At 41.8% G+C, this 24716-nt stretch overlaps 1 protein-coding gene across 2 annotated transcripts; it reads left to right on the top strand.

Annotated features, from left to right (window-relative positions):
• The first annotated feature begins 5280 nt into the window (after positions 1–5280).
• On the top strand, positions 5281–23436 carry LOC115111046 (uncharacterized). Of its 2 annotated transcripts, none has more exons than XM_029636929.2 (7): positions 5281–5900; positions 9929–9989; positions 14344–14478; positions 15981–16948; positions 18998–19127; positions 22400–22519; positions 22738–23436. In XM_029636929.2, exons 1-7 carry the CDS (start codon positions 5381–5383, stop codon positions 22901–22903), a joined length of 2100 nt encoding a protein of 699 aa, XP_029492789.1. In that variant the 5' UTR covers positions 5281–5380; the 3' UTR covers positions 22904–23436. The 2 variants fall into 2 exon arrangements, with proteins under 2 accessions (XP_029492789.1, XP_029492788.1); XM_029636928.2 differs by having other exon boundaries at positions 9857–9989; positions 22738–23435.
• The last annotated feature ends 1280 nt before the right edge of the window (positions 23437–24716 follow it).

Below are 24716 nucleotides of genomic sequence, written 5' to 3'. Positions count from 1 at the left end.
ACTGTCTTGGTATGCTTGGACAATGTGAGTTTGTTGGTGATGTGGACACCAAGGAACTTGAAGCTCTCAACCTGCTCCATCCACTACAGCCCCGTCAATGTTAATGGGGGCCTGTGCGGCCCTCCTTTTCCTATTGTCCATGATCATCTCCTCTGTCTTACTCACATTGATGGAGAGGTTGTTGTCCTGGCACCACACTACCAGGTCTCTGACCTCCCTATAGGCTGTCTCATCGTTGACAGTGATCAGGCCTACCACTGTTGTGTCGTCAGCAAAATTAATGATGGTGTTGGAGTCGTGCCTGGACATGCAGTCATGAGTGAACAGGGAGTACAGGAGGGGACTGAGCACGCACCCCTGAGGGACCCCGTGTTGCGGATCAGCGTGGCGGATGTGTTGTTTCCTATCCTTACCACCGGGGGGCGGCCCATCAGGATGTCCAGAATCCAGATGCAGAGGGAGGTGTTTAGTCCCAGGGTCCTTAGCTTGGTGATGAGCATTGAGGGCACTATGGTGTTGAACACTGAGCTGTAGTCAATGAATAGCATTCTCACATAGCTGTTCCATGTGTCCAGGTGTGAAAAGCCAGTGTGGAGTGCAATAGAGATTGCATCATCTGTGGATCTGTTGGGGCGGTATGCAAATTGGAGTGGGTCTAGGGTTTCTGGGATAATGGTATTGATGTGAGCCATTCATAGAGTGAATATTAAAAACAAAATAGTGCCTCTGAACGGGGTATAGTAGTAGTAGGTGCCATGCGCACCGGTGTGAGTGTGTCAAGAACTGCAACACAACCATGCAATCTCCATAGACAAACATTGCCAGTAGAATGGCCTTACTGAAGAGCTCAGTGACTTTCAACATGGCACCGTCATAGGATGCCACCTTTTTAACAAGTCAGTTCATCAAATGAATGAGCAGCCCAGACAACTGTAAGTGCTGTTATTGTGAAGTGAAAACGTCTAGGAGCAACAATGAGCCGCAAAGTGTTAGGCCACACACGCTCACAGAACGGGAGCGCCTCGGTTGCAACACTTACTACCAAGTTCCAAACTGCCTCTGGAAGTAACATCAGCACAATAACGTTCGTCGGGAACATCATAAAATGCGTTTCCATGGACCAGCAGTCGCACACAAGCCTAAGATCACCATGCGCAACGCCAAGCGTCGGCTGGAGTGGTGTAAAGCTTGCAGGCATTGGACTCTGGAGCAGTGGAAACACGTTCTCTGGAGTGATGAATCACACTTCACTATCTCTCTGGAGTGATGAATCACACTTCACTATCTGGCAGTTCGACGGACGAATCTGCGGTTGGCGGATGCCAGGAGACGGCTACCTGCCCGAAGGCATAGTGCCAATTGTAAAGTTTGGTGAAGGAGGAATAATGGTCTGGGACGATTCTAGACGATTCTGTGCTTCCAACTTTGTGGCAACAGTTTGGTGAAGGCCCTTTCCTGTTTCATCATGACAATGCCCCTGTGCTCAAAGCAAGGTCCATACAGAAATTATTTGTTGAGATTGGTGTGGAAGAACTTGACTGGCCTGCACAGAGCCTAAATTGGAGCGCAGACTGCGAGCCAGGCTTAATTGCCCAACATCAATGCCCAACCTCACTAATGCGCTTGTGGCTGAATGGAAGCAAGTCCCTGCAGCAAAGTTCCAACATCTAGTATAAAGCCTTCCCAGAAGAGTGGAGGCTGTTACAGCAGCAAAGGGGGGACCAACTACATATTAGTGCCCATAAATTTGGAATGAGATGTTCGACGAACAGGTGTCCAACAACGTTGAATTGACGTCTGTGCCCAGTCGGCAGGCTTCTCTGATTTCTCCAACCGGCAGCAATTTCTCCCACAAACTGCTGTTAATTGACTTTATTCTAAATTACAGGGTAAAGCAAGTACATGCAACAGGGTTGGTTATGTTTCTACTTGACACTGCATAAATACAGTGCATTCGGAAAGTATTCAGACCTTGTGACTTTTCCAAAATCTTTTAACTAGGCAAGTCAGTTAGGAACAAATTCTTACTTACAATGACGGCGTACCCTGGCCAAACCTGGACGACGATGGCCAATTGTGCTCTGCCCTATGGGACTCCCAATCACGGCCGGATGTAAATACAGCCTGGATTCAAACCAGGTACTGTAGTGCCGCCTCTTGCACTGAGATGCAGTGCCTTAGACCGCTGTGCCACTTGGGAGCCGGCTGCTACGTTACAACCTTATTCTAAAATGGATTTAATTGTTTTTCCCCTCATCAATCTACACGCAATAACCCATAACAACAAAGCAAAAAAACAGTTTGCTTTGTCATTAACCTTCATCCCAGTCTGAGGTCCTGAGCTCTCTGGAGCCAGTTTTCATCAAGGATCTCGCTGTAATTTTCTCCATTCCTCTTTGCTGACTAGTCTCCCAGTCCCTGCCGCTGAAAACCATCCCCACAGCATGATGCTGCCATCACCATGCTTCACCTGTCACACCCTGACCTTAGTTATCTATGCTTTCTGTATTATTTTGGTCAGGTCAGGGTGTGACGAGGGTGGGTATATGTGTTTTTGTCTTGTCTAGGGTTTTTGTATGTTTATGGGGTTTTCTTGTCTGGGTGTTTATATGTCTATGGTTGCCTAGATTGGTTCTCAATCAGAGGCAGCTGTTTATCGTTGTCTCTGATTGGGGACCATATTTAGGTAGCCATATTCCTTGGATAGTTTGTGGGTTATTGTCTATGTGTAGTTGCATGTCAGCACGCGGTGTTATATAGCTTCACTTTCATTTCTTTGTTTAGTGTTTTTTCCCTTCATTAAAAGAAGCATGTATGCAGCATCATGCTGTGGGGATGTTTTTCCATCGGCAGGGAATGGGAAACTGGTCAGAATTGAAGGAATGATGGATGGCGCTAAATGCAGGGAAATCCTTGAGGAAAACCTGTTTCAGTCTTCCAGAGATTTGAGACTTGGACGGGGGGGGGGGGGGGGGGGCGGGGGTGAATAGTTATGCATGCTCAAGTTCTGTTTTTTGTCTTATTTCTTCTTTGTTTCACAATAAAACATATTTTGCATCTTCAAAGTGGTAGGCATGTTGTGGAAATCAAATGATTCAAACCCCCCCAAAATCTATTTTAATTCCAGTTTGTAAGGCAACAAAATTGGAAAAATGCCAATGGGGTGAATACTTTCGCAAGCCACTGTATACAGTACCAGTCAAAAGTTTGGACACACCTACTCATTCAAGGATTTAAAAAACTATTTTCTACATTGTAGAATAGTGAAGACATCAAAACTATGAAATAACACACATGGAATCATGTAGTAACCAAAAAATTGTTAAACAAATCAAAATATTGAATCTCCTAACTTTATTCCTTTGATATTAACATCGTTACTTATTATTTGAGATAAGAGTTCAATGCTTATAGCAAACAGGAGTGGCGAGAGAAGGAAACCTTGCCTACATCCTTGTTCCAGCCGGATAGACTGAGAGAAGCTCGGACTATGCCTTGTGTGGCAGAGTATAATGAGTATAATGACGGAATCCATTGAATTACATTTTTCAAATGTTCGGAAGAGACCGTTTCAGCATCCAGTGCCAATGCCATGCGTGGCACTAGTTGGGGAATTGGGTGGGACATAATGTTAAGCAATCTACGTATGTTGTCAGGTTGGTGACAACCAGGAATGAAAACTATTTGGTCTGGATGTATTATTGTTGTTATCACTGCCTCCAAACGTTTAGCCAATATGGAGGACGAGATTTTACAGAAGTGCAATTGGCCTGTATGGGGAGCATTCTGTGGATCTTTAAGTGCTTTGAAGATGACAGATATAATCACCTTCTTCCAGCATAGCGGGAGCTCCCCCTTCTGGAGAGCATGGGAATAGGCCCTCTCCAACAGTGGGCAAATGAGGTCAATACAATTTTTATAAAACTAATTTGAGTAGCTATCTGATCCAGGACTTTTATTATTATTCAATATCTTAAGTGTCCTCAATCTCTTCCCTTGTTATGGGAACATCAATGTTTTTTTTGAGGCAGCTTGATCTATTTTGGGTAAATTAATGGAATCCAAATAGGGATCAATTCTGTTGACATCCCCACATGTCTGTGTTAGAGTACAATATCTTACAGAACTTAGCAAAGGCATCAGATATTTATTTTGGTTTGTACAGAAAGGGTTTGTCTTAATTAGTGCTTTTAATTTTCTGTACAATTGTCAACCCAGACTGTTTCCTGAATTGAAATGCCAAAAGTCAACTGGCTCTACTCCCATGATCATAGTATCTGTGTTAAAAATCATAGGCTTCTTTCTACGTTCTCTCTCAGCAATCCATCCAGTACTCTCTTCGCCTCATTTAGCTGTGTTAGATTTTCAGCTATGGCCATCTGTGATTGTTCTAGACCTTCTATTTTCTTCTCAAGTTCTAAACATTTGGTCACTAGCTTTTTCAAGGTTGAAGAAAATACATAATTTTACTCATCAATATCACCTTAGACGCCTCCCATAGGTTGTAGGAGAAATATCTGCTGTATCATTGAATTCAAGGAATTTCATAAACTCTGTCCTGATGTAGCCTTGGAAGCCAGTGTCCCCTACCAATGAGGTGTTGAGCCTCCAGCGATTTGCTGAGGTATTCCTTTCTATGTCCCACATTATAGATACTGGGGCATGATTACTGAGAGTAATACTATGAATCTTACAGTCCGGATCCCTATGTTTTTAGACACCAACATCTTTAGTTTTACTCGAGTATGACAATTGGGTACTTTTTACACCACTTGTAATACAAAATAATGTTTTGATCTGCTTCTCTGCTAAGTAGCTAGCTAAAGTGTAGTCAGTGGCTAGCTAAGCCATTGAAAGCGGACCTTAGAAGTTCAAAACTTTATTCAATTAATTTCAATACAACTGAAGATTTCATCATGGATTAGGCACAGGTCTCTGATCGCGCTGGTCGGTAGCTGACAGTGTAGGCTAGAGATTGTGTGCAGGAGCTTCTTGCAGGAATTAAGAGTCTTGCGAAAGGCTTTGTTGCTAATTAGCGTTTCAATTTTTTTGAGTAAATTGAGACGAATGTATTGATAAATCTCACCTTGTCTGAGAGAGAATTACGCGGTTGACAAAACGTCATGCCAAGGTAAGCCTACACCAAACACGCACTTCATTTGAAGTGTTTATACAATTCACGGTGTGAAAAATGAATGTCTGAAAAAACATTGGAACCATGTCGGTGTTTTTATGGGTATTATGACGCGTCCACTGTGGCGGACTGAACGAACTAGAGGCAACTAATTTCCGGTTTTTAGGACTACAAACTGGAGAGCTCAATTGAGACGGCTGTTACTTTTTAAATTTATGTATTAATATAATTTAGTCTATTTTTGATATGATAAACAAACGTTTACTGCAATTTGTTCTGTGCTTGTCATTGCTCAGTTTGCTAAGTGCACATGATGTGAAGATGTCAGCAGGGACCGACGCGCAAAACGCCAACTTCTGCCACAGGACGAGTTTCACTGGACTAGGACACACGCGCCTAAGCTTCCTCCGAAATATGGTCGGGACTCATACATTGATGTTATATGTGAGCGAATGGTCAGAGAAGCAGCTTGTAAAATGCTCAATTAACAACGACCCTGTAGCCACTGCCAGTTACCTGTTTCGTTGCCACCAAACGCGCCCGGAGAGCCTCGTGGAATTATCCCTCTTCAATATCAGGGCGTTGTTGAGTCCAGACAACCTGTGCCCACTGAGTCCTGTCGATGGATTTATCAAACAGACGAAAAATTACCCATTGGAGCAACAACATATTTCGGGTGCAAAATCCCGTAGGAAACGCGCGTGGGTATTTCCTGGGACACTTTGGTGTGGCACTGGAAGCAAAGCGATTGACTACAAGCAGTTAGGTGAGTAGAATAATATTTACACTTCACACATGCTGATCCCCAGAGATGTTTTTCAGATAGATGTGTCCAATAGACTCAAAATACAGTAGGCTATTTACAGTATAAATGTATCTATACATTTGTAATTCTGTAATTCACAAACACTTTTTGTTAGTGAAAAGAGTGAATATTATACTCTGTATGAAATAGCACATAATAGTATATACTGTAGCGACCCTGGGTTTATAAGCGCGGAAATCGACCCTGCCGCACGAGCATGCTTTTGCGGCACAGTCGACAGCGCGCTGGACCTCGGGCTTAGAAGGTCGAGGGTTCGAGACCTGCGCTCTGCTGTTTCATTACAATACCTTGTCATGCTGTATCAAAGTTTTTCAAAGTTGGGAAAGCCTTCTGTTCTTAAAACCATATTTGGGCTGCTTCATAATGTAATGTATAGTGAAAACAAGAGCCACAAGGATAGCTGTTTCTGGACAACATATGGGACAGTCACACACAGAGGACAGAGTTAATAACACAAAAAATATTTAGCCTCAAATTGGGCACAAAGATTTATGAGGTGAAGTTGCCCAGACTTGAAGGAAATTTGAGTGCTTTACCTGTATCTTAATTCTCAATTTCATATCTTTCTTTAACCTTAATCATTATTTTTCTCTCATTCATTTATAGTTTGCATGTATGTATGCACTCTTCACTTTATCATTCCTTATCCCTATTTGTCTGTAGCCTATTTGATCAGGACAACTCCTTGGAGTTGCCATGTGTGTACTTTAGGCCTACTTCTTTTCCAGCAAGTACTATATCACATCTTACTTATTGATCTATAACATTAGTGCTTGGTGCTACTACTGACCACCCACTGTAGCCATTAGAGGTCGACCGATTCATTGACAAGGACGATTCATTAGGGACGATTTAAGTTTTCATAACAATCGGTAATTGTCATTTTTAGACGTCAATTACATTGCATTCCACGAGGAATCTGTGTGGCAGGCTGACCACCTGTTACGCGAGTGCAGCAAGGAGCCAAGGTAAGTTGCTAGCTAGCATTAAACTTATCTTATAAAAAATAATCACTAGTTAACTACACATGGTTGATGATATTACTAGGTTAACTAGCTGGTCCTGCGTTGCATATAATCAATGCAGTGACTTTTAATTTATCATCGAATCACAGCCTACTTCGCCAAACGGGGGAGGATTTAACAAAAGCGCATTCGTGAAAAAAGCACAATCGTTGCACGAATGTACCTAACCATAAACATCAATGCCTTTCTTAAAATAAATACACAGAAGTATATTTTTTAAACCTGCATATTTAGTTAAAATAAATTGTTAGCAGGCAATATTAACAAGGGAAATTGTGTCACTTCTCTTGCGTTCAGTGCAAGCAGAGTCGGGGCATATGCAATATTTTGGGCTGCCTGGCTCGTTGCAAACTAATTTGCCAGAATTTTACATATTTATGACATAACATTGAAGGTTCTGCAATGTAACAGCAATATTTAGACTTAGGGTTGCTGCCCGTTTGATAAAATACGGAACGGTTCCGTATTTCACTGAAAGAATAAACGTTTTGTTTTCGAAATTATAGTTTCCGGATTTGACCACATTAATGACCAACGGCTCATATTTCTGTGTTATTTATATTATAATTAAGTCTATGATTTGATAGAGCAGTCTGACTAAGCGGTGGTAGGCGGCAGCAGGCTCTTAAGCATTCATTCAAACTTTACGGCGTTTGCCAGCTGCTCTTCTTAGCAATGCTTGCTTCACAGCACTGTTTATGACTTCAAGCCTATCAACTCCTGAGATTAGGCTGGCAATACTAAGTGCCTATTAGAATGTCCAATAGTCAAAGGTATATGAAATACAAATGGTATAGAGAAAAATAGTCGACGCGTCATAATTCCTATAATAACTACAAGCTAAAACTTCTTAACTGGGAATACTGAACCACCAGCTTTCATATGTTCTCATGTTCTGAGCAAAGAACTTAAACGTTTACATGGCACATATTGCGCTTTTACTTCCTTCTCCAACACTGTGTTTTTTGCATTATTTAAACCAAATTTAACATGTTTCATTATTTATTTGAGACTAAATAGATTTGATGTATTATATTAAGTTACAATAAGTGTTCATTGTTCATTCATTATTGTTGTAATTGTCATTATTACATATACAAACATATATGTACAGTGGGGCAAAAAAGTATTTAGTCAGCCACCAATTGTGCAAGTTCTCCAACTTAAAAAGATGAGAGAGGCCTGTAATTTTCATCATAGGTACACTTCAACTATGACAGACAAAATGAGAAAAAAAATCCAGAAAATCACATTGTCACATGAATTTATTTGCAAATTATGTTGGAGAATAAGTATTTGGTCAATAACAAAAGTTTATCTCAATACTTTATGTACCCTTTGTTGGCAATGACAGAGGTCAAACGTTTTCTGTAAGTCTTCAAGGTTTTCACACACTGTTGCTGGTATTTTGGCCCATTCCTCCATGCAGATCTCCTCTAGAGCAGTGATGTTTTGGGGCTGTTGCTGGGCAACACAGACTTTCAACTCCCTCCAAAGATTTTCTATGGGGTTGAGAGCTGGAGACTGGCTTAGGCCACTCCAGGACCTTGAAATGCTTCTTACGAAGCCGCTCCTTCGTTGCCCGGGCGGTGTGTTTGGGATCATTGTCATGCTGAAAGACCCAGCCACGTTTCATCTTCAATGCCCTTGCTGATGGAAGGTTTTCACTCAAAATCTCATGATACATGGCCCCATTCATTCTTTCCTTTACACGAATTGGTCGTCCTGGTCCCTTTGCAGAAAAACAGCCCTAAAGCATGATGTTTCCACACCCATGCTTCACAGTAGGTATGGTGTTCTTTGGATGCAACTCAGCATTCTTTGTCCTCCAAACACAACGAGTTGAGTTTTTACCAAAAAGTTATATTTTGGTAACATCTGACCATATGACATTCTCCCAATCTTCTTCTGGATCATCCAAATGCTCTCTAGCAAACTTCAGACGGGCCTGGACATGTACTGGCTAAAGCAGGGGGACACGTCTGGCACTGCAGGACTTGAGTCCCTGGCGGCGTAGTGTGTTACTGATGGTAGGCTTTGTTACTTTGGTCACAGCTCTCTGCAGGTCATTCACTAGGCCCGTGTGGTTCTGGGATTTTTGCTCACCGTTCTTGTTTTCATATTGACCCTATGGGGTGAGATCTTGCATGGAGCCCCAGATCGAGGGAGATTATCAGTGGTCTTGTATGTCTTCCATTTCCTAATAATTGCTCCCGCAGTTGATTTCTTCAAACCAAGCTGCTTACCTATTGCAGATTCAGTCTTTCCAGCCTGGTGCAGGTCTACAATTTTGTTTCTGGTGTCCTTTGACAGCTCTCTGGTCTTGGCCATAGTAGAGTTTGGAGTGTGACTGTTTGAGGTTGTGGACAGGTGTCTTTTATACTGATAACAAGTTCAAACAGGTGCCATTAATACAGGTAACGAGTGGAGGACAGAGGAGCCTCTTAAAGAAGAAGTTACAGGTCTGTGAGAGCCAGAAATCTTGCTTGTTTGTAGGTGACCAAATACTTATTTTCCACCATAATTTGCAAATAAATTCATAAAAAATCCTACAATGTGATTTTCTGGATTTTTTTCTTCTCATTTTGTCTGTCATAGTTGAAGTGTACCTATGATGAAAATTACAGGCCTCACTCTTCTTTTTTAGTGGGAGAACTTGCACAATTGGTGGCTGACTAAATACTTTTTTGCCCCACTGTATATCGGCCGGATAATCAGTATCGGCTTTTTTTGGTCCTCCAATAATCGGTATCGGTGTTGAAAAATCATAATCGGTCGACCTCTAGTAGCAATGTGTCATTACACTTGAAATGTTTATTTAATGATCTGAGAGACTTATTTAGTCTCTCCACTGTTTGTTTCTTGTTGTAGGAATGTTTGAGCGAGCAGACGGGTGCTGCCGTGAGCATGACCACTGCAGTAACACTATCCCCTCCTTCACAGTGAACTATGGTGTTTTCAATCCCAACTTCTTCACCATCTCACACTGTGACTGTGACAAAAGGTGAGCCTCAATGTGTAGCCCCTGGGCAGCATCCATCACATTCCAGGTATGACACAGACATACATTCCAGTCCCCTGAAGGGGAACACGTTAGAGCTATAACTCAATAATGTTCAATAAAGACAGACTTCATTATGCTGACCTTTATTTTTCAGGGGTATGGTGCATGGCTCATCTGCTAACTGATAGGTGTTTTTCTTTTCTGGAATGTCGGGTAGAGTGTGCCATTGTACCAATGATACTATATCAGATCATTTTATTCAGTGCTTTAGAGTACAAATTGTAGTCTAACTTGAGAGTCAGGATAAAGATCTATGTTTTTTTCCCACTCAGTAAAACTGTAAATATGCTATAGACTTAAAGCTGCAATATGTAACTTTTTGGGCAACCCAATCAAATTCAAATCGAAATGTGAGTTATAGATCTCTCATTCTAATTGAAAGCAAGTCTAAGAAGCTCTATATCTGTTCTATGTGGGCTATTTCTATGCTTCCCGTTCTGAAGTTCTTTTTGTATCTATTACTTACGGTTTTGTACACCTGCTTCAAACAGCTGACTATACAATATTTTGGGTTATAGAAAATATATTTCACAGCAGTTTAGATGGAACACAGTTTAGCTGGAACAATGATTCTCTACACTATGCTTGCTTGTTTTGTCACATAAAGCAAGTTGTTTTTTGCAACAAGGAAATGGAGGTGTGATTTCTGCATAGTGCATTGTTAAATGGCACCCCAATTTGGATTACCACAATGCATGCACCAATAAAATAAGGTGACTGAAAAGAAAGTCGCACTCCCCCATAAAAAAGACGTAGTCCCCACAGTGACTGTACGAACATATCCCAACCAGAAGCCATGGATTACAGGCAACATCCGCACTGAGCTAAAGGGCAGAGCTGCTGCTTTCAAGGAGCCAAACACTAATCCAGACGCTTATAAGAAATCCCGCTATGCCCTCAGATGAACCATCAAACAGGCAAAGTGTCAATACAGGACTACGATTGAATCATACTACACCGGCTCTGACACTCGTCGGATGTGGCAGGGCTTGCAAACTATTACGGACTACAAAGGGAAATCCAGCCGCAAGCTGCCCAGTGACGCGAGCCAACCAGGCGAGCTAAATGCCTTTTTATGGTCGCTTCGAGGCAAGCAACACTGAAGCATGCACGAGAGCACCAGCTGGACTGTGTGATCCCTCTTTGTGTAGCCGATGTGAGCAAGACCTTTTAAAACAGGTCAACATTCACAAGGCCGTGGGGCCAGATGCATTATCAGGGAAAAGGAGAGAGCATGCATGGACCAACTGGCAAGTGTCTTCACTGACATTTTCAACCTCTCCCTGACAGAGTCTGTAATACCTACATGTTTCAAGTAGACCACCATGGTCCCTGTGCCCAAGAATGTCAAGGTAACCTGCCTAAATGACTACCGCCCGTAGCACTCACGTCGGTAGTCATGAAGTGCTTTGAAAGGTTGGTCATGGCTCACATCAACACCATCATCCCGGAAACTCAAGACCCACTCCAATTCACATACCGCCCCAACAGATCCACAGATGATGCAATCTCAATCACACTTCACATTGCCCCTTCCCTCTGAGACAAAAGGAACACCTATGTGAGAATGCTGTTCATTGACTACAGCTCAGCGTTCAACACCATAGTGCCCACCAAGTTCATCACTAAGCTAAGGACCATGGGACTAAACACCTTCTTCTGCAACTGGATCCTGGACTTCCTGACGGGCAGCAACCAGGTGGTAAAGGTAGGCAACAACACATCTACTATGCTAAACCTCAACACCGGAGCCCCTCAGGGGTGCATGCTTAGTCCACTCCTGTACTCCCTGTTCAACCACGACTGCGTGGCCAAGCACGACTCCAACACCATCATTATGTTTGCTGACGACACAACAGTGGTAGGCCTGATCACCGACAACGATGAGACAACCTATAGGGAGGAGGTCAGAGACCTGACAGTGTGGTGCCAGGATAACGGTCTCTCCCTCAATGCGAGCAAGACAAAGGAGATGATCGTGGACTACAGGAAAAGGAGAGACGAATAGGCCCCCCATTAACATCGACGGGGCTGTAGTGGAGCGGGTCGAGAGCGTCAAGTTCCTTGGTGTCCACATCACCAACAAACTATCACGGTCCAAACACACCAAGACCCCCTCAGGAGACTGAAAAGATTTGGCATGGGTCCCCAGATCCTCAAAAAGTTATATAGCTGCACCATGGAGAGCATCCTGACCAATTGCATCACCGCCTGGTATGGCAACTGCTTGGCATCCAACTGCAAGGCAATACAGAGAGTAGTGTGTACGGCCCAGTACATCACTGGGGCCAAGCTTCCTGCCATCCAGGACCTATATACTAGGCGGTGTCAAAGACCCCAGTCATCCAAGTCATAGACTGTTCTCTCTGCTTCCGCACAGCAAGCAGTCCCGGCGCGCCAAGTCTAGGTCCAAAAGGCTCCTTAAAGAGCTTTTACCCACAAGCCATAAGACTGCTGAACAATTAATCAAATGGCCACCCGGACTATTTACATTGACACCCCCCCCCCGCCCCCCCACCTGCTGCTACTCACTGTTTATTATTATCTATGCATAGTCACTTTACCCCTACCATCAAGTACAAATTACCTCCACTAACCTGTACCCCTGCACATTGACTCAGTACCGGTACCCCCTGTATATATGCTCGTTATTGTTATGTAATATTATTGTGATTACATTTTATTTGAATTTGTACTTTTATTTAAACAAATATTTTTTTAAGTAAATATTCTTAACTCCATTTCTTGAACTGCATTGTTGGTTAAGGGCTTGTAAGTAAGCATTTCACGATAAGGTGAAATACACCTGTTGTATTCGGCGCATGTGACAAATAAAATTTGATTTGGCCTGTAAAGCAGGTGTTTCCTGTTAGGGTCTAACTAGGCCCTCAAAGAAATACCTTATGATTTATGTAATGTATTGTTATACAAAGTACCATTTTAAAGGCTAATAAAGGTTGGTGGAACCATTCATATAGGGTTCTAGGAAAAAAACCTTCAAAGATAAAAGCATTCTTTGTTGAACCTGTCAGAGGGTTTTAGGTAGGACCATTTACAGGAGGTTCTATGAAGAACCATACATAGAATGTTCTAGGTAACCTTCTGCAAAGGGTTCTACCTAGCACCAAAAAGGGTTCCCCTTAGGTAATAAACCAAAGAACTCTAGAAGGTTCTATTTAGAACCTTTTTAGGGTGAGCAATAATTGCCCGTCTCTTTCAGGACTCCTAATCAGACACTTTGGAGATCTAAGTGAGGTGTCAACTCCTAGCTCTGAGTTCCCACAGAACACAAGACCGATGTTTTTGTAGTACGCTTATACTCTGATTAATTTCCTTTATGCATGAATGCCAGACAGACGATGCAGTCTTCGTTCTCCTCCCAGGTTTAACTGACAAGGTCATACACATGATTCATTCCACAGTAAGGTGCCTGAACGTCGCGGACATGGGTCGGGCTCAGGCTTAAACTCCACGCCTGTGAAGGGCTCTAAAGCAGAGCACGTCCATGGCTCGGCTTCAAAATGTTAGTGATCAATTGAGTGATACCCGAGCCCTGCCTGTTCCCTAGTTATGAATCAACATTCCCTACCCGGCCCTAAACCGATGTATAGCACGTCACTTCATGTTTCCTCGTAAGCAATTTAAATCTTCCTGTAAAATGTCATGTTTTGACTTGTCACTTCTCCCTGTGAATACCAAGCAACAACGATATGTGGCTCTGTTGGACACACTGGCATTAAAGAAATGATGGGAAACATCAACTATTCAATAATAATAAGTGTTATACAACACAGTGTGATTTGCTCTGGCTGACAACATGCCAAGTTTGCCAACCTATTTGAACTATTCCTTGGGTGAGAGATCCCTGATTTGTTGTTTGAGCTTAAAACAGCAATGGTAAACTTAGGAAAACTGACGACTTAAAGGGACGTTTCTATCATCTTAAACTTCAGTCATTATTTCGAGCAGCACCCCAACGTCAACATATGTTAAAATAGCGCGTTTCTATGTTTTGTAGTAAAAGATGGATGAAGATAAGTGTTTCCAATGACATCATCGGTGTGTATCATGTAATTTTAAGCAATTGTGTGTATGCATTGGCTACTAATTGATTGTCATTGGAAACGCTTATATTCCTCTTTTTTAAATATTTTTTACTACAACACAAAGAAACACAATTTTCACATATGTTGGGGTGGGGCTGGATATGATGAATATGAAGTTCAACATTTTAGAAATGTCCCTTTAATGTCACGGTCTTGGCATTACCTACCCTTCTTTCTGTTGTCATCAGGTTTCGCCAGTGCCTCCAGCGTGTAAATGATACCATCTCCAATATGGTGGGCTTCAGCTTCTTCAATCTCCTCAAGATGCCCTGCTTCGAGTTCACTCCCAGGAGTCAATGTACTGAGCTTAATTGGTGGGGAATGTGAGTACTGTCTGTCAGAAATAATGTAGTGTGTGATGGACTTTGTTCTATAATACTGTGATAAGGATAGTAATATGGGACATGCTATTGTTTCATCAAAAAATGGAATAAGGATCATATGATGGGCAATTGAAACTGCAGCAGAAACTCTCCAGTTTTAACTGAGATGCTTGTGATAACTTGCCTGATATCCAGCCCCCTCACTCTTCCTCCAGACAACACCACATTGCCCTGGTCCATCCCAGCAAAACATTGAAAATTAAAAGTAATTCCCTGTATTCAAAATACGCAGTGAAACTTTTTAGATTGTATTAGATAATGTAATTACTGTATGTCCCCCCCCCCCCCATATGAAATATACAGTGACTCTGAAATTACAAATAATACAACCAGTAAGCTAATGTATACATTATTAGAAAAATGTTGTGAGATGTTGGGAAATGTTGTGAAAAATACAGAGAGACCTATTGCCAGCGTTGTGGGTAACACGTTACAATGTAAAGCGTTATAATAATATTATTTTGCGGTAACAAGTAATATAATAAAATACTGTTCCAATTTTAAGTAATAATACTATAGTTACTGATCAAAGATAGGTTGTTGTTACTTTTGTTACCCTTCCCATTACAGTTATGGATCCAAATAAATATTTGTGATTATTATTCCCTCTCTGTTGGCGCCATTTTTACTCCCCCCTCCCATTATTGTTTTCTTCCTAAGTCTGACGTCCTCGCACCAAGTTCCTGTTTACGAACGCACTACTACAAACTGCTTTAGTGAGGGCAATGAAAAATGGCAGAAGCATCTAAAACGTTGAGCTTCAGTGGGGAAGTACTCCCATTACTTGTGGCCTTTTTCCCCCCTCCCACACACAGTTTGTAATAGTAAAAAACAAACTGTCTTTCTATTTGTGCAACTAAAGTAAACTTTGATGTGGTGTGAGGACAAAATTACAAGAATATAACCTTAAAACATAAACTGTGCCCAGGCATGAGAAAACACTTCACTGCTAGAAATCTCTTGAAGCACCTGCAAAAGCAACACGCCAAGACAAAACTCATAGCGGAAAACCCCCAAGGCCTGATCACTGCTGCTGAAGATGACTATGTAGGCCTACCCCCTCCAAACAACCCAGGCTTGATTATAATCGTTCAGGATGACAGGCTTTAGCCCAGGGAGAGGTGAACAAGCTTGTAGCTTGGTATGTTGTAGATTTTGTGTCTGTCATTATTAGGTTACTTGTGTTAGTGTATAGGCCTAAGTAACATAACATTTACATTGAGTGAGGGCGCACAATATTTTGGGGTGTAACACAAAAGTAATATAGTAGTGTAAGTGGTTACTTTTCCCAGGGAGTGAAAAGTAAAGTAATATGTTACTGTTGATGGACGTAATACGTTACTTATTTTAAGTAACGACCCCAACACTGCCTATGAGTTTATGAAAGGATTCTCTCTTGGCATGTTTGGCCTGTCTAATAAATCAATTTTTGCTCTATGCAGGTGCAAGGTGGCCAAGGTGGCCCCATATGCAGTCTTCAAAAATCCCAAAGATTACACCATCAACCGCACGGCAAGTAAACATGGTGGCAGCAGTGACCCCCAAACCTCAGCAGGCTCCGGGGAAAACCTGGTTACAGTGAGACCCTTGTCTAGCCCAACCAGGTTAATCCCCAAAGGGAACCGCCCCAAGCTATTTTCCCCCTCACGGGACTGTGTTCCAAGAGGTCCTCCCAGAGGAGACACCTTTCAGATCAAGCACAGGAAAGGATGCAGCAGGGGCAAGAAAACATTCACAACTCAAACAACCACAAGTCAAACACAGACCAGCACGCCCTTAATACAGACAACTGCATCCCTGATACAGAGGAGTGCATCACAAAAACAGAAAACCACACGCACAACTCAGAGAGCTGCTTCGAAAATTATTACAACCACATCACAGGTAAAAATGAAAACTGCTACACAAAAGACTGGATCAAGAACTGAAAAAACGATCTCACCTCAAAATCAAGCTACAACAAAGAAAAAACCACGGTCACGACAGAGGACAACATCAACACCAAAGCCTTCACCTCATCCACAGACAACAACTTTAACAACCACAACTCGTATACCCAAAAGTCCCAAACTCCCAAAGGTCCTTAGGAAACTTCACCGTTGTGGCCCTCCAAGAGGAGATACCTTTCAGCCTCGCCGCTGGAGGGGGGAACGAGGCAAAGCCTGTTTGGAACAGATAACTAAAACACCAACGACCATATCCTCAGCAAACAAGACTGCATCACCAACCCAGAGGAGAATATCTCAAACTCAGAGAACAATGCCCTCAAATAAGAGAACAACATCTGCAACTGTGATGACCTCATCTACCCTTTGGAAGAACACAATTACTAAGAGGACCGCCTCCTCAAAGCTAAGGACCACACCTCTAATACAAACCCCTACTGAGAGTGCACCATCTATGACAACAGGTAGTAGTTTTGTGTTTCTCCATGAGCCCACTATCAGTCTGGTAACTGGCCAGCCTGCAACTGCCCCAAGCTTTAATTGGACTTTTTAGGAAAAGCTTGATGATACCATTCTAGATATACAGTGAGAACCCTCTGTAATTATTGGGACAGTGAAGCATTTATTTTTTATTTTGGCTCAGTACTCCAGCACTTTGTATAAGAAATTATCTAATGACTGTGAGGTTAACTTCTTATGGGCAGGTGGGACGGTTGCGTCCCACCTGGCCAACATCTGGTGAAATTGCAGAGCCCAAAATTCAAACTAATTATAAATATTTAACTTTCATAACATCACAAGTGTAATACATCAAAATAAAGCTTAACTTCTTGTTAATCCATCCGCTGTGTCAGATTTCAAAAAGGCTTTACGGCAAAAGCACACCATGCGATTATCTGAGGACAGCGCCCCGCATACAAAAGCATGAAAAACACATTTCAACCAGGCAGGTGCGACACGAAAGTCAGAAATAGCGATATAAAAAATGCCTTACCTTTTGATGATCTTATTCTGTTGGCACTCCAAAAGGTCCCAGTTACATCACAAATGGTCCTTTTGTTCGATAATGTCCTTCTTTATATCCATAAAAACTCAGTTTAGCTGGCACACTTCAGTCAATAATCCACCCAGTTTCCCTCCATCAAAATGCATCCCAAACGTTACTAATGAACTTTTCCAAACAAGTCAAACAACGTTTATAATCAAACCTTAGGTACCCTAATACGTAAATAAACAATACAATTTAAGATGGAGAATCGTCATTATCTCTCATTCACACGCTTGGAACCACTACAGCCAAAATGGGAGCCACCTATAAAAAAAAATTCTGGCTTATTTTTTTCAAAAACCAGGCTGAACCTCTTTCTAAAGACTGTTGACATCTAGTGGAAGCCCTAGGAACTGCAATCTGGGAGGACTTCAACTTATAATAAAAGTGACAGCCATTGAAAATAGTGGTAGGCTGAATTGTTTTTGGAGGGGATGGTTTTGCCTGCCATATCAGTTCTGTTATAATCACAGACATTGTTTTAACTATTTTATAAACCTTAAAGTGTTTTCTATCCAAATCTACCAATTATATGCATATCCTAGCTTTTGGGCCTGAGTAACAGGCAGTTTACTTTGAGCATGCTTTACATCCGGACGTGAAAATACTGCCCCCTACCCAAGAGCGGTTAAAGTGCAGACTGTCAGCTTTAATTAGACATTACAGCACTTTTATACATAGTTACCCCATTTTAGGGGACCAAAAGTATTGGGACAAATTCACTTGTGTATTAAAGTAGTCAAAAGTTAAGAATTTGGTTCCATATTCATAGTGCGCAATGACTACATCAAGTTTGTGACTCTATACATGTGTTAGATGCATTTTCTGTTTGTTTTGGTTGTTTCAGATTGTTTTGTGCCCAATAGAAATTAATGGAAAAATGTAGTGTCATTTTCGTGTCACTTATTGTAAATAAGAATAGTATATGTTTCTAAACACTTCAACAGTAATAAGGATGCTACCATGATTAAAGATAATCCTGAATGAATCATGAATAATGTTGAGTGAGTTACGGACGCAAAAATATCATACCCCCAAGACATTCTCTCACCATTACAATAACGGGGGAGGGTAGCATTTTTTTAAAGGGGGGTGGGTATGATATTTGTGGATCTAACTTTCTCACTCATTGTTCATGATTTCATTTAGGATTATCTGTAATCATGGTAGCACCCACATTAATGTAGAAGTGTTGGAAAACATATTCTATTCTTACTTACAATAAAAGTGACTCCAGAATGACACAATTAATTATTTACCATTCATTTATCTTGGGCAAAATCTTATCTGAAACATAACCAAAACAAACAAAAAATGCATCCAACACATTTGTAGAGTCACAAGCTTGATGTAGTCAAAAGAAGAAAAATGCCTCACTGTCCCAATAATTACAAAGGACACTAACTTACTGCATGTCATGACTCAGCTAGCTTCATTATGTTCTGTTTTGTTCTCTGTGTTACAGATAATATGCTTCTTTGTGGCACTCTCAAGCATTTGGATGAATGTAAATACAAAATTCCCCCTTTAGTGAAGAGATATGATCTCCACAACATGGGATCAAAGACTGTGTACCATTGTGATTGCACCCACAGGTGAGAAAGTATCCATACAGTACAATGCAGTGATGCTTATTTTTTATGAGCATGGCCTTATTTCTATTACAGCATATTGGATGACTGTCATTCATATCCCATTCACCCAGCTCAATGTAACATCGATAGGTTTAGGCTACTACATGATACAATTTTTTAAAACTATACCTATCATGAGGTTGCTACAACCTAGCCTATGAAAGTTTTCAACGTAGGTGCACAGGGCGAGAGAAACATTTGAGTCATCAAGGTGACAGACAGTGACACATTAAATACTGCCTGGCACACTCTTACCTGCATCTAGCTGATCTAGGGTGTAATCATTAGTCCAACAGTTGCAAACTAAAGTTTCTATTGGACAAATTCAGGTATGTTTATCCCCGTTCCGTTTGCTTCTGTTTTAAGAACATTTTTTTCAACCGAATGGGTGGAATAAATACACACCTGATCACACGCTAACCGTTCACTTTCATAGCAGCCACATACAAACAGATTTATAATTTTGCTCATTGTATAATTCCTTTTTGAATCTATGCGCTCTCCTCCTTTCACCTTTCCCTTCACTTGTGGACTTCAGTGCACAACACATCAGCTGTCTGTGACCAGGCGAAAAAACCTTTCCAACCCAAACATATCATAACCGCTAACCACTACACACAGCCTACATCGTTGTCACCATATTAGCTAACGTCATACCTAGTCAACATAGCTCCTATAACTAACGTGTTAGTAAAGCCCCTACATTCATGCAGAACAGTACAGTCAGCAAGCAGTTTAGCAGCTACACTGGTGGGCCACGGTGACAATAAATTAATAAAACCAAAAATGTATCTTGACTTAGAAGAGTTCCAGTGTTGGATAGACATACCTAGCTAGCTAACATTGCATCCCTCTCTGTTTGAGCCAGGTGTTTGAATAGGCTAAACTAGCAAGTTGTATTCACTAGCTAAGTGAAGATGAATAAAAAACAATGAAATAAAGCTAGCTCTCTCTTGCTTCTCCTTCAAAACTTTTCAACTATTGTCTTTCTCTCTTTGTCAACTACTACTCACGACTTTGTATGTACTGCAGCGCTAGCTATCTGTAGGTTATGCTTTCAGTACTATATTCATTCTCTGATCCTTTGATTGGGTGGACATGTCAGTTCATGCTGCAAGAGCTCTGATTGGTTGGAGAACGTTGTCATAATTACTGTGTAAGTCTATGGAATTGTGGTGAGAACCATGAGCCTCCTAGGTTTTGTATTGAAGTCAATGTGCTAGTCAATGTAGTGGACTGGTCGATTGTTTAGTCGGTAGGCTGTTGGTCGACCAATATTATTATATTTTGAGCAGTAGCAAATATGTATTTATTTATTTATGGCACACAATCCATTGCGGAGGCCGGGGGGGGGGGGGGGGGGCACAGTTTTAGAAGAAGGTCAGAGTGGCTAAAATGCACAATGTTCCTCACCCTCCAGAATGCGCAAAATCATTGTTTCATAACTTCATTGTGTGAATTGTTTGGCTTGATTTTTATTGTCTATCAATTCCCCATGACGCATATCACCAGTAGTAGCCTACATTTACTGTTAGTTCCTATAATCTCTAATCTGCAATGTTTGTTTGGTTATGTTAATTTCTGTTAATGCATTCAATACATTATTATTCCAGTCTTTTACCGTTCTCATTTTCAGAGTGGACAAGTTGTTTGCGGAGCGCACAACCTATGCTACACTTGTGGGAAACAAGTTTCATTCCATTTACAAGTTTTGTCAATTTACTCATTGTCTTTTGTTTGGAGCGCTACTGTCAATGTTGAGTAAGGACGCGCACTGATTACGCATAGAAGTAGGCCTATAGGCATATAAATGTACCGATTTGGGGATCAAATAATATTTCTGATTGGCTTAACGCACCACCTCTAATGAGCTTTCGATAACCAGTCCGCGTGAAAGGGGAAATGTTATGCTCGGATCCAGTGGAAACAGTCATAAAATAGGTCGACCTGATGAGTCTGTCCCGAGCTTACTGGTGTGGGAAACTCTGGGTGCCCAGAATATTTTATGTTGCAAGTCTGCTAGTGTGAGCTTCGGGTTGGACCCAAGTTGATAGTTGATACAATGTTTAAAGTTCGTTGCAGACAGGCTAATATTGGCCTATGTGATTTATAGGAGATCTATTTTTATTAGGACATTTTCTACCTGCAGCCTGCAATGTCTTTATTTGATTCCTTTATGTAGGTTTGTATCATTTTAATTTAGTTGGATAGAATTTTGATTAACCACATCCCAATGAATTTGAGATATAAAGACATTATTTATCAACTAAATGAAACTATATCACGAAAATGTTCATATGAAAACCATAACTGACATGCTGATCGGTAGAAATTGTAAGACAAATTTGCATTTCACATGAAAATAGTTGCAGACTCCTAGTGTAGCCTATTACCGGCAACTTCAGGAGAGTAATGGCAGAACCTGCGAAAGCCAGTAGGAGCGAGAGGAGGTTGATCTGGTCAGCTTTTTCTTTTCTGATGATCTTGATCTCTGCTCCCTCTTGAGTCATTTGTGTCTTATTTCATCAAACAGCATCAGACAAGCATATAGTTGATTTGTTTAAAACACAGGGTAGGTCTATATATGGAAAAATACACGTTTAAAAAAAAAAGTCAACCAATCGAAAGAACAGACGACTTTTGGTCACCAAGATGTGTGTTGTTGTAGGGGACAGCCCTACAATGTACATAGAGGAGGACGGAAGCTAGCTGTCCTCCGGCTACACCATGGTGCTACCCTACAGTGCTGTTAAGGCTACTGTAGTCCTTCATTGCAAAACAGTGTGTTTTAATCAATTATTTGGTGACATGAATATATTTAGTATAGTTTTATACTTAGTTTTTTATATTTAGTTTTATCTAAAAAGCATAACTTTTTCGTATGTTTTACTATTTCTATTTTTATGGAATTCACTGAGGATGGTCCTCCCCTTCCTCCTCTGAGGAGCCTCCACTGGTACAATGTATCCTGAGCACTTTGTAACTCAAATGGAATGTGTTAAAGTATTTTTGCAGCTGCCTTAAATAACTAAGGGTTAGAGGGTTAGGGCCTGCTGGGTTAGATAACTACGCAAGATGGACGCACATGTTACATGCGCGCACACACACACAGTCTCACATATTTCCTTTCTGATAGTGTTTGTCTTTCTCTTAACCTTTTCTCCTCATCCACTGGCTCTCTCCCTGGAGCGCTGGTCTCCTCTGTCCCTCTATCTTTTTCCATCACATTTCAGGCTGGGTGATCAGATCAGACACTTGGAGAAGACCACAATACTCCAATCCCTCCTGCAGGACTTTGTATCTCTATCCTGCTTCAACATGCCGAGTGTGCAAGACTGTCATGGAGGGAAAAGGTTGGTGGCTCAAATTCAAAGGATGATAGATTTGCAATGAGCCACAACTTTTTTCAATGGATCTCTTCACAAGGCTAATTGTTCATTGTTACATTACATGCAATGTGTCAGTGTCTTACCTACTGTCAATCTAATAACAATAATCCATATGCACAATAACTGTGCATATGCCTGTCGGTTCAAGTATTTATATATTTTTCTTTGCTCTCTTGCTGTAGCTGTACTGCTGGATTTTCCCAAGCCACTGACCTAATTCAAGTCCTTAAAAGCATGGAGGAAAGAGGAAGACTTAATGCTCAGAGCACAAGTAAAGACTCAAAAAGAGGGACTCCTATTCACCTCTACAAGCGATGTCTGAGGATCATTGAGTCCAAGAAGCCTTGACTGATGATTCCCAAACATCAGCACCCTTAAGTACCAGTTACTAGAATGGGAATGCAATGCATCTGTCCAACATCACCCTCTATTGTGTTTTTTAAAGATTTTTAAGCCTTAAGATGATAAATGTGGCAGAAGGACTTGATTTGCTGCTGTTCAGTATAGGAGGGAGTTCCTTATACCTTCCAACTTTTCCCCAAATCTTTGACCTCAACTGTAAATAATGATCCACAACAAGAGTTGTACAGAATTCTCCTGCTGAGGGTACTATGATCTCTGACAACAATTTTATATATTTATATTGAGTCTTTGTACTTCTAGATTAAAACCCTTGAATATTACCAGTCTCTGTTACGTCATTGTCTCACATTACAAGATTCCCTTGTAATGCAGTATTTTTTTAGCCAATAGCATTTCTAAAATTGCTCAAGAGGTGGCACCCTTCTACCTCTAACAGTAAGGTAATTGACATTCACACACTCATTTGTTATTTTTCTTAGTTTTAGTATGTCGTGAATTGATCATGTTGAAGTAAACAGTGTGGGATTTTCACTTCTTACCTAAAGGCTTGAAATTGTAATATTGTGTCATGATGATCATCATTTACCTACCTTGTCACTACAATCAGAAAAAGTACAGTAATATTTTTAAGAAAACAAATTAAACCATGAGTATTAAACAAACCCTAATACAACCTCGGCATTACTAGGAAGTATGTTTGTTGAACTGTTTGTCGGTCAGGGGTCTCCAACAGGTAGATCGTGAGCTACTAGTTGCTCGCAGCCCACCTATGAGTAACTTGCCAATCAATTCTGAAAGTACATCTACAGTAAAGTCCTCTGCTCTCATCCTTCTAGACCTATCGGCTGCCTTCGATACTGTGAACCATCAGATCCTCCTCTCCACCCTCTCCGAGTTGGGCATCTCCGGCGCGGCCCACGCTTGGATTGCGTCCTACCTGACAGGTCGCTCCTACCAGGTGGCGTGGCGAGAATCTGTCTCCTCACCACGCGCTCTCACCACTGGCGTCCCCCAGGGCTCTGTTCTAGGCCCTCTCCTATTCTCGCTATACACCAAGTCACTTGGCTCTGTCATAACCTCACATGGTCTCTCCTATCATTGCTATGCAGACGACACACAATTAATCTTCTCCTTTCCCCCTTCTGATGACCAGGTGGCGAATCGCATCTCTGCATGTCTGGCAGACATATCAGTGTGGATGACGGATCACCACCTCAAGCTGAACCTCGGCAAGACGGAGCTGCTCTTCCTCCCGGGAAGGACTGCCCGTTCCATGATCTCGCCATCACGGTTGACAACTCCATTGTGTCCTCCTCCCAGAGCGCTAAGAACCTTGGCGTGATCCTGGACAACACCCTGTCGTTCTCAACTAACATCAAGGCGGTGGCCCGTTCTTGTAGGTTCATGCTCTACAACATCCGCAGAGTACGACCCTGCCTCACACAGGAAGCAGCGCAGGTCCTAATCCAGGCACTTGTCATCTCCCGTCTGGATTACTGCAACTCGCTGTTGGCTGGGCTCCCTGCCTGTGCCATTAAACCCCTACAACTCATCCAGAACGCCGCAGCCCGTCTGGTGTACAACCTTCCCAAGTTCTCTCACGTCACCCCGCTCCTCCTCTCTCTCCACTGGCTTCCAGTTGAAGCTCGCATCCGCTACAAGACCATGGTGCTTGCCTACGGAGCTGTGAGGGGAACGGCACCTCAGTACCTCCAGGCTCTGATCAGGCCCTACACCCAAACAAGGGCACTGCGTTCATCCACCTCTGGCCTGCTCGCCTCCCTACCACTGAGGAAGT

The sequence above is a fragment of the Oncorhynchus nerka genome, linkage group LG27, assembly GCF_034236695.1.
Source record: "Oncorhynchus nerka isolate Pitt River linkage group LG27, Oner_Uvic_2.0, whole genome shotgun sequence".
Taxonomy (NCBI): domain Eukaryota; kingdom Metazoa; phylum Chordata; class Actinopteri; order Salmoniformes; family Salmonidae; genus Oncorhynchus; species Oncorhynchus nerka.
The sequence above is the reverse complement of the archived record's forward strand: the minus strand, read 5'-3'. Positions and strand labels throughout refer to the sequence as shown.